This window comes from Cibotium barometz, chromosome 65 (genome assembly GCF_041138505.1).
Source record: "Cibotium barometz isolate CiBa-2024 chromosome 65, ASM4113850v1, whole genome shotgun sequence".
NCBI lineage: Eukaryota > Viridiplantae > Streptophyta > Polypodiopsida > Cyatheales > Cibotiaceae > Cibotium > Cibotium barometz.
In genome coordinates, this window is record NC_141110.1 from 28,812,183 (window position 1) to 28,827,261 (window position 15,079).

The 15,079-nt window shown below is 43.6% G+C and overlaps 1 protein-coding gene across 1 annotated transcript in view; it reads right to left on the reverse strand.

Moving 5' to 3' along the window:
- Positions 1-685: 685 nt before the first annotated feature.
- The window catches only part of LOC147603147 (uncharacterized), a 67,299-nt gene continuing 52,905 nt past the window's right edge, over positions 686-15,079 (reverse strand). Inside the window, exon 2 of the mRNA XM_086797086.1 lies at positions 686-959. Within this exon, the coding sequence (XP_086653212.1) occupies positions 900-959 (60 nt within the window). The 3' untranslated portion in view covers positions 686-899. The remainder of the gene's footprint in view (positions 960-15,079) is intronic.

Here is a 15,079-nt window from a genome sequence, read left to right on the forward strand (position 1 = left end):
TCCATAATATCCCTTGCATATAATACAAACTCAAATGCAAGCAATGAAGATGGAGCCCACTACAATACCACGATGGTGCTAATGGGATTTGAGCGAACTCTCCTCTACTAGAGCTGCATACTGGTGCAAAAAGGCAGGAGTCGATGACATTTTACACATAGTAACAATCAAACGTGAATCAAACGTTTTACACATAGTAACAATCAAACGTGAATCAAGAGAGATTTGATTAATTTGTGCAAGCCAATAAACTTTTCTTTATCAGATTAATTATTCTCTAGATGCCACTGTTCAAACCCTGTACATGTCTTTCGTCAAGGCAAGGTGTTTCCACTCAGGCAAGAGCGTGAGTAACAAGCCAATCAAATTTGAATGGACAACCAAACTGGAGTGGGCTAAATAAAGATGAAAAAGGGAAGATTGATATTCACATTAAAATAATTAAAGCGCACAATTCTTATGGGAACTCTATGTTATTAAGGATACTAAAAAAGAGCATTATTATGTACATGAAATTAAATAGTTAGAACTGTTGCAATAACATGCAACTTCAAGTACTTTGAACGTTAAGGGAACTCTATGTTATTAAGGATACTAAACAAGAGCATTATTATGTACATGAAATTAAATAGTTAGAACTGTTGCAACTTCAAGTACTTTGAACATTACAGTACAGTGCTCATGCTTCCAGATACAACAGTTTTATTAAGGTACCAACCATGCCACAAGCAAAACTATCATTAGTTCTTTACTTAATCGATAAGGTACAAACCAGTACATGATTAGGAACTATTATGATATGGCTGTAAATGAAGCCGTTGTGAAGGACAACCAAGTCGACATACTTCTAAGACGATATCTTTCACAGTAATATTTTATATCGAAGCTGTGTAGAAAACCTAAACCGAGAGGCTTGAGAAAAGGAGTTCCAACTCTTCAGCCTCTGACAACGATCTGGCCTGCAGATACCCAATGAAAAAAGAGATGCTTCAGTTGTAGCATAAACGGCCACAGGAAATGCTTCAATTGGGAGTAGTGGTGGTTCCCAAGTGTGGTGTTCAATTTTAGTACCCATCAGATTGGTGCATGGATCCTCTAGTGCATCATTTTATGTTTTTATCTCTCTTCTTTCATCGGTTAAGCAAAATTTTGGTGTTTAGCAAGAAATATCCTGGTAAATATCTTAAACCTATCATTTGTGGGCTCAACATGGGCTGCCATGTCATCATCCTTTTCCATAAGCAAAAATTTGTCACATTATTACATCTCACCTCCACAATGCATCTCAATGATTTTTTAGGGAGTTGGTAGATGAGGGGAGAGCCTCCACTAGCTTCTTCATTCCACTTACCCATAGCTATGTACTAGGCCCCACTAACTGCTTGCGCTGTCGAGAGCTCCAAAGACATGTCAGCTTTTCTAGGCTGTCACCAGATACTTGGTCACACGGGCAGGATCCATCCATTAGACTGATTATTCCTTCTCCAATAAGTCTTTATCCCCAACTACACCGTTCTACTTTTATTCAGTATGTTAGTCCTCCATTCTCCCATGTGAGAGTACTTCCTCCACAGCCAAACAGGGCATTGCTTCAACAGGGCATATGGTGAAGCAATGCCCGAACAGACAATTTCACCTGCAAATCTGCTATATGAAGGTGCCAAGTGGACATTTTGGCTAGTCAGTACATTTAGGACTCCTTTTTGGATGGGCACCATGCATTTTGTGAGCCCTTGTCTAGGGACATGTCACCACCACATGTCAGATGTAACCCACATGCAAACATGCAAACTGTAATGATGTACGTCTACTTGAAATTCCCAAAGGCAAGGTTGAGCACAATCTTGCTACACTATTATTACCGATAAACAAGATGATAAATGGCACAGCACAAAGCAAATACACAAAGCTGAAAATGATGACGTCTGCATTGGGGCTGGAATGGGCCAACCCCCCACTCACTCAATAATATTATATTATGAAGGAGTACTTGATTGTACATGCTTCACGGACACCTTGTGTCAAATTTCCATTACAAGAATAAAATGAAAACAGGTACCAAACACGGTGTATGTGCCAATGTAGACTAGCAATCTGCATCCTCCACATACTACCCACCACTGGGTTCCGAGCTCCAAGACCATGCAGTAGCACACCATATACAGGCACGCAGTTGGAGATCGAGTTGTGCAGACAAGTCTTCATCTTCACAGGTACACGTCGTGACTGGCGAAAGACAGGAGAACCTCCTCCAGGAACTATACAGGGTCCACTCTCTCTCTCTCTCATCACTAACAGTAAAATCATGAGCAGAAAAAAATGGTTATTGGCCTCACACTTGCATAACCCACTGAATGGGAAACACGAGCAGGAGATGGAGCTGGGAAAACTTCCCAAAGAAGGCGTGACCTATAAAGGCCACCTGTGCGGCTGTACAGCTGTGTGAGCCGCAGCAGGTGCAGTCATCACACGTGTGGGCTAAGCTGGTTCAGCTGCATACAAGGGCAATGCACATCTTGCAATGGACAATCTCCCATTCATGTAGCGTGTATCCAAAAACCATTCCAAGCATGGACAATGAGCCTCTTTTTTAAATCCCCCCCCCCCTACAAATTATTTGGCCAAATCTCTAGAAATACTACTAAGCTGAAGAGAAATTCAGCTTTGTGCCCATGTTAAAGACTATTAGTCCTAGAATCTCGGTCCCCTACAATGGACGTCGACATTCTGTAATGCTTGAACACATGTGACAAGAAGATTCTCACCATATGTTCGGCTTTAATGGTTTTGCTCACCGGCAAGAAGTGAGCTTGCTTGTCAAACCTGTCTACAATTGTCCAAATTGCATCGTTCCCCTGTTGGGTCTTGGGCAAGTCCATAATAAAATCTATTGCTATGCTTTCCCATGGCTAGTTGGGAATAAACGAAGGCTGAAGCAAACCTGGAGCCTTTGCCTGTCAAATTTCACCTTTTGGCAAGTGATGCATGCATGTAAATAGGCCTCTATATCCCTTCTCATGCCTAGCCAATAGAAATCTCTCTCAATCATCTCAGTAGTAGACAATATCCCTCTATGACCAGCATAGGATGAAGCATGGCATTCCTTGAAAACATTTTGCCTCGTGTCTTTGACCACACATAGGCAATTGTCCTTCAGGAGAGATCCAGCTTTAATACGTGCATGATCAGCCATCAAATCAACCCATATGGCTGTAAAATCAGCATCCACATGATACATATGTTGCAGCATCCTAGAAAAGTTTTGATGTGATGCCAAGGATATGGCACCCCAACAATGCGTCGGCCACTTTCCAGGAGTGCAAAATGAAACATAGAGATGAAATTTGCCATCCTCATATGTTTCTCCTAAAGCTTGGTTTTGGAAAAGAAAATACCTCAAGCTTTGATGGTCTGTCTTGAGCGTAAATTCAACCCCTAACAAATAATGTTTCTATATCATGAGGACATTGAATTACAACCAACAAATCTCTCATAAATCTCAAGAGTGAGTTCTGCATCACGCCAATCTCCTGTTCTGATATGCAACAGCATGTGTTACATACCTAATAGTAATCCTTGGAATTAAGATCTAATTTGGCAAGGTTAGGGGAGCCCTGAGATTAGGGCTAGGGTTCATTATTAATAAATCCATGGATACTACCTATTTATGACAGGATGGTTATTTATAGCAATAATAGTCACTATATAAGAGACTTATGGGTTATTATAATTATGGCTTGACAGTTGGTCTGTCCTTGGACCAAGAGTTGTCATACCCCTTTGGTGGACATGGCAGATCACAGACAGTCTTGCTAAGGGCCTATACAAGCAGGCACTAGTGGTATGGGACGCCAAGGTTGATTGGCGTGGACCTGTGCGAGTGAGCCTTAGCCCCTGGCTCGAAGGAGGTCTACGGACATGGACTATGGTTGGGTGGTGAGCTTGCTTGCACCCTTTTATGTTGTTTGTACTAATCCTTGTGTTTAGCCTATATTTTAGGTGATTCTAAAATAAATGTTGTTTGCCTGCACCCTTCTATGTTATTTGTACTAATCCTTCGCGAGGTCACAGAGGCGCGAAAGCAAGGTTTGCATGTCTTATGTGTGCTTTTCAATTCTATAGCCCAAACTCACCAAGGCACCATATCTATGTTTTGATCTTGCAAAGACATAGGTGCTTTTCTTGGTTTTTGCTGGCATGATAGGATGCATGTGGATTCTGAGAGAGGGAGGAAAGAGAGAGAGAAACATGCGTAGATGTGAAGAAGAGGGAAACCTGTCCGGAAACTCCTAGTTGCAAGAAACCCTAATTTTCCTTCTTCATGTCTGCCAGAAAGCTGCGGCAGAAGGCGCCGTTTTTTGCTTCGCTGCAGATGGGTTGTATGTGCAGAAGGTAGTAGGCGCCTATAGGGGACGCCCTAGGAACGATGCCTGGCTGTAGCACATGCACACGGCTGGCCAGGCCATACAGCAGCCTCTACAGACCATATGAGTGCTTGGTATGCTGGCCATACAGCAGGGAAGCAGGGCGAGCAGATGGCAGGCAGAGCAGGCAGAAGACCTGAGCAGACAGAATGTAACTCGCAGCGGCGGTGCCCGGGGGACTAGGGCCTTTGACACACTTGTTGATACCATCAATGCATATTAAAACATTTAAACATGGCCACAGCCTTAACACATATCCATCATCACTTTGCATAAAATATAAAGCTGGACAAAACATCCACAAATGCTGAAAATGGATCTTGCACATGTGACACCACATAGAGGCCGGAATGGGCCGACCCCCCCCTTGGAGTATTTTATTACCCAAGGAGAATAATATCATGTACAAGCTTTGAGGGCCTTACTCTCCCCACGGGAGATGCCGGATTATCCCTATACAAATGCCATAGCACAGCCCAACGCAAGGCTACCAAGCCGGAACATAGGCTGTAGAAATGCCGAGCCATCAATGTAATTCATATACCTCCGTGTGGGTACTGATTCTTCCCCAAAAACCACGGGTCTTCATGCAATAGAGCTAGTGCAGCAAGTACAACTCTCCATTCAGCCGGTACAGCACGTACAATGGCTGGTACAGCAAGTACAGTGGCTGGTACAGCAGGTACAGTGGCTGGTACGGTGGCTGGTACAGCAGGTACAGCAAGTACAGTGGCTGGTACATCCGGTATGGTGGACGGTACAACAGGTACAGCAAGTACAGAAGCTGGTACAACAAGTACAATGGCTGGTACAGCAGGTACAGCAAGTACAAATGCTGGTACAACACATACAATGGCTAGAAATCATAATAAATGATTGAATACCCTTGCCTTCAGTATTTCTTCGCGATGGAAGCCTCCAAAACAGTCCCCAACAGCCGGTATTCTTCATGGGCAGCCTTCAAGAGAGAGAGAAAGAGAGTAACCATCATTAGAGAAGCCTTCAACGGTGGTAGAGGCTAGTGTGCAGCAAGAGAGCCTCCATTAATGAAGAGAGAGCTCTCCAATTTATAGATTTGGGCCTCCCATGAGCTAAAATGGCAAGAGAAGGCTACAATGACAAGTGGAGAGCCACACAATAGCTGAAGTGACAAGTGTGAGACCACTTGTCTCATTTTGATCCATTTTCTAACAAGTGTCAGGCCACTTGTCTCACTTTGGTCCACTTTCTTGCCACATGTCCCAATCTAAGAGATGGGTCCTTCCATAATCTTTACCTCTAAAAATATCCCAACTGGTAGACATTCTGTCATAGGCACTTTGCCAACTCTTGGTATCTGCTCAATTCCACATGTAATGACGCGAACAGAATTTCCATCGGAGAGGGCCAAAAATAGCAACTCTCCTAAATTTTAGGAGTGTGGTCCTTTGTATTCTAGGATAATCCCCCATTCCCAAAGCTTGTACTTTCCAAATATTTAAACATCCTGGAGTCCACCAGACCCCTTTCAGACTGGGAAATGTCCAGGCTGGTGACACAGAAGGAGGCGCATGCAAGGCAGCCAGAGGAAAAATAAAACCGGTCTATGGACACATAAAGCAGTAATTCATTCACAAATAACCTGGTCTTACTCAGACACACATTCACAGAATCCTCGCTCCCTCGCTCAACAACACATTGGCCCCGAAGTCCGGCGCCCCTTGCGGTATTTCTTTATTGTTAAAAAGTTGGAAAATACAAAGCACGAGTGCAACAAAGCACTCTACTTGCACCAGCTGAGTTTTACAAATTCTGGGAGAAATTTGCCAGCATAACTGCACTAAAACTGTTCCATAACATCTCAGAATGAGTCCCAACTGACACGCTCACTTCCATAGGCATCAGACTACCCAATGGAGTCCAAAACATCACAATTCAGCTTGCTGTAATTTTCTGCACAGACCTGTTTTCAGCCCAAAATAACCCTTGTACTATCCTGGAGGACTTTAGCAAAGTCCTACTGCATTTTGGCATCAACCGGGCAACATAACAACCCAAAAACAGCACCTAAACAGTGCTGAAACAGCATTGTATTGAAGAGGTTATTACCCTCTTCCGTCCCTGCTTTGGTGTAGGAACTAACTACACCGGTTCCTGTTCAAGGAGGCAACTAGCCTTTGCATATAAGCATGAAATTCACACAACTGTACCTGATTTTATCTAATGAGAGCATTTCCATAGTCTGCAAGAGAGAGAAAGAGAGAGAGAGAGAGAGGCTATGGGAAGTAAGCTCAACCCTCAATTCATGAGTTGAAGGGCAAGGGAGTGCACCACAATAGCTGGTTTTCCTGCAACAATCCACCATAATGGCTTCAAATGAGCCTCATTCAGCCCAAATTCCCACGCTTCCCTCTTCTCAATGTGGAAAATGCACATAAACTTGACACTTGGCACATTTTTAAGCCTTTTCCACATGCAATCTTCCAGGCTAAAAATCTCCTGACTGGTTCACATTCTCACAACAGTCCTTTGTCAGCTTTTGGTCCCCTTGACATTCCGCACAAATTGACGCGAACACTTTTCAATTCCGACACTGCCAAAAATAGCAGTTTCCTAGATTTTAGGGATGATGTCATCTGCATTCCTTCTGGTCTCCTGACCATCTTTGACTACTATGGTCACTTCAGAATTTGCTTAGAATTCAAGATACATTCACATTTCGGTGGCGGCCACTTACTAGTGTAAACCGGCCTATGCGCTCATTGAGTGACCATGTCCTGGACACTGTCATTCATCCTTCAGTGTAGTTCTCAGGCTTAGCCAACCACTGGTCCAAAGTCCCACTGGCTGACCCATTCTGACATTGCAATGGCCCAAGCCCTTCCAAGAGATCCAGGGGGAAAATAACAGCAACCAAAGAGAAAGAAAAGAAAAATATATATATTTATAAAGAAATGTAAATAAGAAAAACAACTGCAAAAAGTTTCACCTCCTGGTCCCCTCTTGAAAGAAGCAAGCGACCTCGATTGCAAGTCCACATGCAAACGGATGACACACGACGATCACCAGATTTCCCAGGTGATTAGTGTCATCGCATGTATCTTCTGCCAACGGATGACACGGGGCGATGATAGGAATTTCCCACTACCATTTGTGCCATCGCAAGTTCAAGCCTTTCAAATACATGTTTCCGGATGCAACACAGGGCGATAGCATATATCTTGTACTATTAGTGTCACAACATGGAAATCATTCATTTGAAGCGTAACAGATACAACTTCAAAGCACTGAAAGTTCATTCATTGATTAAGTCATTGACAACAAATGTCAAAACTGTACATTGCCAAACATATAATGCAAATGTACAGGTCATTCAGAATTCAGCTTCAAAAAGCATATTAAATCATTGCAGGTTCTAACAGGAAGGCTTCCTTGAAAAGTTGCATCAAGTGAGGTGAATCAGCCAGTTCAACCTCATCCATCCATTTAGCATCCATTGGTGAATAATTTTTGAATTTCACCAAGTATCTTCTTGCAACTTGTCCTTTCACTTTTCTGTCTTTATGGGCTAGAATCTGCTCAGGAACCAGAATTTCATCCAATTCCTCCACTTCAGGCTGTTCCTCTGGCACCATATCTTCTGGCACATTGCCAATAAAAGGTCTCAACAGGCTCACATGGAATGCATTGTGGATCTTCCAAGTGCCTGGCAATTTCAGCCTGTATGCCACATCACTGATCTTCTGTGAGACTTGGAAAGGACCATAATATCGCATACTGAGCTTAGGAAACAGACGTTCCTTGCCCTTTCTTTTTCTCAGTCGTGCCTTTTCAAAGCGCAATAAGACCCAGTCATTCTCTTTAAACAAGAGCTCTCGACGATGCATGTCAGCAGCTCTTTTCTGCTTAGCTTGTGACTTTTCCAAGGCATATTTGACCTTCTTATACGCTTCTTGCCATCCCTCAACATACCGATCTACTTCAAATATCTTATCCTTTGTCTGCAAAATGGGAGGTACTTTCTTGCCACCTTCAACAATTTCAAAAGGCGCCTTGCCAGTAGAGGAATGCACTGTATTGTTGTAAGCATACTCTACTAATGGCAAATAATGCTCCCAAGCTGCCTTATGTTCTAACACATAACATTTCAGCAGATCCAAGACAGTAGAGTTAGCCTCTTCAGACTGCCCACCATCAGTTTGAGGATGAAAAGAAGATGAGAATTTCAAGGTCGTGCCCATATTCTCAAACAATGCTTTCCAAAACAAGCTTGTCATCCTTGGGTCTCTATCACTGACTATAGACTGTGGCATACCATGGTACTTAAAGATATTCTGCATGAAAATCTTGACCATGTGCTCGGGTTTTATCTTCTTTCTAACAGGAATGAAGTGTGCCTGCTTACTGAATCTACATATTATAGTCCAGATTCCATCATTCCCTGTCGTTGTCCTTGGAAGATCAAAAATGAAGTCCATGGCAATACTTTCCCATGGTCTCTCTGGAATAGGCAGTGGTTGCAATAACCCAGGTGCCTTCTGTCTGTCAAACTTGACCTTTTGGCATACTAGGCAAGATCTGACATAAGCATCAAGATCACATCTCAAAGCTGGCCAATAAAAGAAAGTCTCAACTGCTTTCACTGTAGCATCAATGCCTCGATGTCCAGCATACGGTGGAGCATGACTTTCTAGCATTACTTTCGGCCTTAACTGCTTAGTCACACATAGCTTTCCATGCATCATGAGAAAGCCGTCTTTCAGAACATAGTGATCATGATGTTGATTATTCATTAGCTGCTCATAGATTCTGGAAAAATCTTCATCTCCGGCATACTACTCTTTCATATCATCCAATTCCTGGTGATAAGAAATAGAAACAGCTGACACTTGTGGTTTGCGAGACAATGCATCTGCAACCACATTCTTCTTGCCTTCCACATGCACTATCTAAAAATGGAACATTGACAGAAAATTTGCCCAGCGCGCGCATGTGTTTCTCTGACAACTTTGCCTGTGTGAGAAAGTATCTGAGCGTCTGATGATCCGTTTGCACAACAAAATCACCACCAAGTAAATAGTGTTTCCAACTGGTAAGTGCATGGATCACAGCTAGCAGCTCTTTCTCATAAATCTGATAGTTCTTCTCAGTGTCAGAGAGTATTCTACTCTCATATGCCATGACTCGGCCATTCTGCATCAAGACAGCACCAATGCTGTTCCCACATGCATCACACTGCACAACAAATGACTTAGACAAATCTGGCAATGTCAACACAGGATCTGTAGTCATTTTCTGTTTCAGGCATCTAAATGTTGATTTCTCTTTATCTGTCCATTGCCATTTAATGGCCTTCTTTTCAAGCAAATGTAACGGTGAAGCAATCTCTGCAAAATGCCTTACAAATCTGCGGTAGTAAGAGCATAGGCCAAGAAAACTACGAACATCATGCACAGTCTGTAAATCTGGCCATGAAACGATTGCTTCAATCTTAGCAGGATCCATTGTGACACCATCTTTTGATACAATGTACCCAAGGAAGTGAATTTCTTCCAGAAAGAATTCACTCTTCTTGCCATTAATGAGCAATCTGTTGTGTTTCAGCTCATTAAAGACTATTGTCAGATGGTCTCTGTGCTCCTCTTCACTCTTTGAATAGACTATCATGTCATCAAAGAATGTGCCCACAAAGCTTCTGTAAGGACGGAAAATTCTGTCCATCATTCTGTTAAATGTGGCAGGAGCATTTGTCAATCCAAAGGGCATGACTAAGAACTCATAGAGACCAAATGTAGTGCGAAATGCGGTCTTGTGCACATCCTCGGGTCTGATTCTAATCTGATGGTACCCACTCTTCAAATCTATCCTGCTAAACATTTCTGCTCCTTGCAAATGGTCAAGAATATCATCTATGCGTGGAATCGGAAATCTATTCTTGATCGTGTTCTTGTTCAAGGCTCTGTAGTCAATACACATCCGCCATGAACCGTCTTTATTCTGTACTAGTAACACAGGTGAACAAAACGGGGAACTACTGGGCTGAATTAGTCCCTTCTCTAACAGCTCATTAACCTGTGTCATAATCTCTTTCTACTGGGCTGCACTAACCCTGTACGGTGGCCTATTGGGCGGACTAGACCCTGGAATAAGATCTATGGCATGATCCTCTGGCCTCTCAGGGGGTAACTCTCCTGGTAAAGACTCTGAAAAACAATCTCTGAACATATCCAAGAAAGCTTTTCTACCTTCGTCTAGTGTAGACAAATCAGTTTCAACTTCAGTCATTTGCTTTGCAAAAACCAAGTACGCAGAAAGATGATTTTTCATTACTGAAGTTATAGCAGAAGCAGAAATAACTGGGACAGACTCTCCTTTCAGCTTCACATCCAAAACATGAGTCTTGTCCCTATGTACAATTGTGATTTTCCTGTTGAAAGCATCCAACACTGCATGTTTCCTATGACACCATGGAATTCCCAACAGGACATCACATCCTTCCAAGGACATGATAAGAAACTCCTCTGTGTCCACATAACTCTGTATATGCATGCGAAGTTTGCCAAGTATAGGAGTGACAGGAACTGAATGCCCAGGGCATGCCAAATTAGCCTGTCCAACTGGTCCCATCTCTTCAGCACGAATTCCCAACTTGGCTGCCAATGCTGGTGAAATAAAGTTGGCTCGAGCACCAGGGTCAAAGAAAATCAGCACTGTAGCATCTCTGATTTTACCCCATGCTCTGCACAATTCTGTAGCATTATCACATGGCTGGTCACCAACCATGTCAGGTACCAATCCTGCACTCGGCATTGTCTTCTTCTTGAGTGGCCCTTCTTTATCCTCGGCATCTTTTGCTGGCTGTTGTGGACATTTTGCAGCCATATGCCCTTTCTGTTCACAGATGAAACATTTCCCAGCTTGCATCAATGCCTTTCTCTCTTCAAATGACTTGCCATATAGTGGCCTCTTCTGTCCTTTGCCTTGACCAGCACTTTTCTGAGGCTGTGACTGCCAAGTCTTCTTCTCAAATGGCTTCTTTCCATAGAATGGTCTAGGTGGGAAATCCCTCTTCACAATTGGTTCCTGTTTGCCCTGAGGTTCCTTGTTCACTGTGCTCTTAAAGCCACGTGAACCTCCCTGTAACAATGCATTAGCCATGTTTGCATTCTCAATGAGCTGAGTCATATTAGAAACATTGGTCTTAATGCAATAATCCCTGATTTCTTTGGGCAAACCACAGCAATACTTCTCTATTTGCTCTGACAATGGCACTGCCCTGTAGGAAGTTACTGGCAAGAGTGCATCCCAAAACTTCTTATTATATTCTTCCAAATTTATACAGTTGGCTGCATCAAGTTTGTGCCATGCTGTCATAACATCCACTTCAAAAGTATTTGTAAGCCAGGCAAAAGAGAACTGCTGCTTAAACTGAACCCATGTAGCAGGTGCTTGTCCTTGCATCAACAGTGAAGTCCACCACTGCAATGCATTACCTTTCAAGAAAGTAGCAGCCTTCCGCACCTTAGAAGACTCTGTAAAGTTACCCCCAATGTATGTTGCATCAAACTGCTGAATGAAAGTCAGCGCTTTCAATTTGTCCTGCATCCCACTGAAAGTCTCAAACTTTACTGCTTGACCTCCTTCTTTGTAATCCTTTTGCACCTTTTCTGCATCAGTCCTTACTGCTCTTTGTCCACTAGGTTGAGAAAATTCAGCCACACTGACAGGTGCTGCGGGCCCCAAAGCTGGACTAAAATAAGTTTGAAATCCGGGCTGCACACCTATATTGGCATAAAGAGGGTTCACAACTTCCATAGGCATCATTCCTGGTGACCCTCTTGACATCAGTCCTGGCAAAACTGTGGGCGGCCTAGCCATGGCGTGGAAAACAGACCCACCACCAAAATAGCCAGGCTGGAAAGCAACGAATGGAGGAATGGTCGGCATGACCCTTTGCACATTACTTTCCTGGCCATTAAATGCATGTACCTCTGCTTGTGTAACATGCTGCACTGGATCAGCTGCCACTGCTGGTGTCTGCTCTACATGCTGTGGCATCCTTGGCATTTGTTCCTGTGCCCTCTCAACTGCATGCTGAGATGATTCAGCCTGGGAATCCCCTGTCCTTGACTGCAAATACCTCTTCATCCTGGGATTCTTCACCAACTGTTCAAAGGTACCAACCATGCTCAGGAGCTGCGCATGAAATAAATCCTCTTGTTCCTGTTCTTCCTCTAACAAGGCTGGCTGTACTACTGGCTCCATCCGAGCAGAGGCTGACACCTGGGCACCTGTCACCTCTATACGCTCTCTGCGAGTAGAAGAGGAACTCTCTTCGGCAGGGAGCTTACCTTTCCCTTTGTCTGTCATATTGTCAACTGAAAGTTTAAGGAAACCTGTATCCAAAGAAAGAGACCGTACTCTTTCTCACCTGTAATCAGTTGTACGTCACTATGTGTGTCTCCTGTTCACCCAATCCAATCCGTGTCCGGGCTCTTGCAGAAAAGAGGACCCTATCCCGGCAATGGAACCATAAAACCGGTCTATGAACACATAAAGCGGTAATTCATTCACAAATAACCTGGTCTTACTCAGACACACATTCACAGAATCCTCGCTCCCTCGCTCAACAACACATTGGCCCCGAAGTCCGGCGCCCCTTGCGGTATTTCTTTATTGTTAAAAAGTTGGAAAATACAAAGCACGAGTGCAACAAAGCACTCTACTTGCACCAACTGAGTTTTACAAATTCTGGGAGAAATTTGCCAGCATAACTGCACTAAAACTGTTCCATAACATCTCAGAATGAGTCCCAACTGACACGCTCACTTCCATAGGCATCAGACTACCCAATGGAGTCCAAAACATCACAATTCAGCTTGCTGTAATTTTCTGCACAGACCTGTTTTCAGCCCAAAATAACCCTTGTACTGTCCTGGAGGACTTTAGCAAAGTCCTACTGCATTTTGGCATCAACCGGGCAACATAACAACCCAAAAACAGCACCTAAACAGTGCTGAAACAGCATTGTATTGAAGAGGTTATTACCCTCTTCCGTCCCTGCTTTGGTGTAGGAACTAACTACACCGGTTCCTGTTCAAGGAAGCAACTAGCCTTTGCATATAAGCATGAAATTCACACAACTGTACCTGATTTTATCTGATGAGAGCATTTCCATAGTCTGCAAGAGAGAGAAAGAGAGAGAGAGAGAGGTTGTGGGAAGTAAGCTCAACCCTCAATTCATGAGTTGAAGGGAGGGAGTGCACCACAATAGCTGGTTTTCCTGCAACAATCCACCATAATGGCTTCAAATGAGCCTCATTCAGCCCAAATTCCCACGCTTCCCTCTTCTCAATGTGGAAAATGCACATAAATTTGACACTTGGCACATTTTTAAGCCTTTTCCACATGCAATCTTCCAGGCTAAAAATCTCCTGACTGGTTCACATTCTCACAACAGTCCTTTGTCAGCTTTTGGTCCCCTTGACATTCCGCACAAACTGACGCAAACACTTTTCAATTCCGACACTGCCAAAAATAGCAGTTTCCTAGATTTTAGGGATGATGTCATCTGCATTCCTTCTGGTCTCCTAACCATCTTTGACCACTATGGTCACTTCAGAATTTGCTTAGAATTCAAGATACATTCACATTTCGGTGGCGGCCACTTACTAGTGTAAACCAGCCTATGCGCTCATTCAGTGACCATGTCCTGGACACTGTCATTCATCTTTCAGTGTAGTTCTCAGGCTTAGCCAACCACTGGTCCAAAGTCCCACTGGCTGACCCATTCTGACATTGCAATGGCCCAAGCCCTTCCAAGAGATCCCGGGGGAAAACAACAGCAACCAAAGAGAAAGAAAAGAAAAATATATATATTTATAAAGAAATGTAAATAAGGAAAACAACTGCAAAAAGTTTCACCTCCTGGTGGTGACAAAAAACAAGGCGCCAAGCGCATGTAAAATTTAGAAGCACATTTTTTAAGGAAAAAGCATCATGCTATTTTGATTAAAACAAAGCATGAATTGCTGGTTTTTTCAAAAAACGTGAGCAAGGAGGGACCTTAGCACGCGATGGGGATTGCTGCATTCCTGTGATCGTTCGTTGTGGTCTAGTGGTAACATATGGGGATTCGATCATGGTATCAGAGTGTTAGGCGCTCGATCCTGGCAAAACTTCTGCTGGATGAGATCTTCCTCCAGGCGATGGTGAAAGGCAGCTCTGCTGACAGCGATAAGGATCCATTGCAAAGGACTAGCATAGGTACACAGTGCATGAGCAGCCAAGGAACTCGTGGAGTAGCATAGTGGGCATGGCTCGTAGGTATCTTCCCCACCCGGGTTTTGTATGGACGTGAGGGGGGCAGCAGGCGATCGTTGTGGTCTGGTGCTAACATATGAGGATTCAATCACCTATTTCACTCAAAGCGTGACGAAAGCTAGAGGGGAGAGCCCCCGTGTGGATACTCAACACCGTTTCCGTCTCTCATGCGTGGAGCGTGGGTAGGTCGTGCTTTTTGCATATTTTTTGGAGTTTCTTGCGTAAAAGCGTGGTTTTTATCTCGCATTTTTTCTGAAATTCAGAATCAACACACAGCCTTTCTTGCACCAGCAGATGCTTTACTTCCTTCACTTCACCATGGTGGAAGATCTCTAGTTTGATAACACCATGCC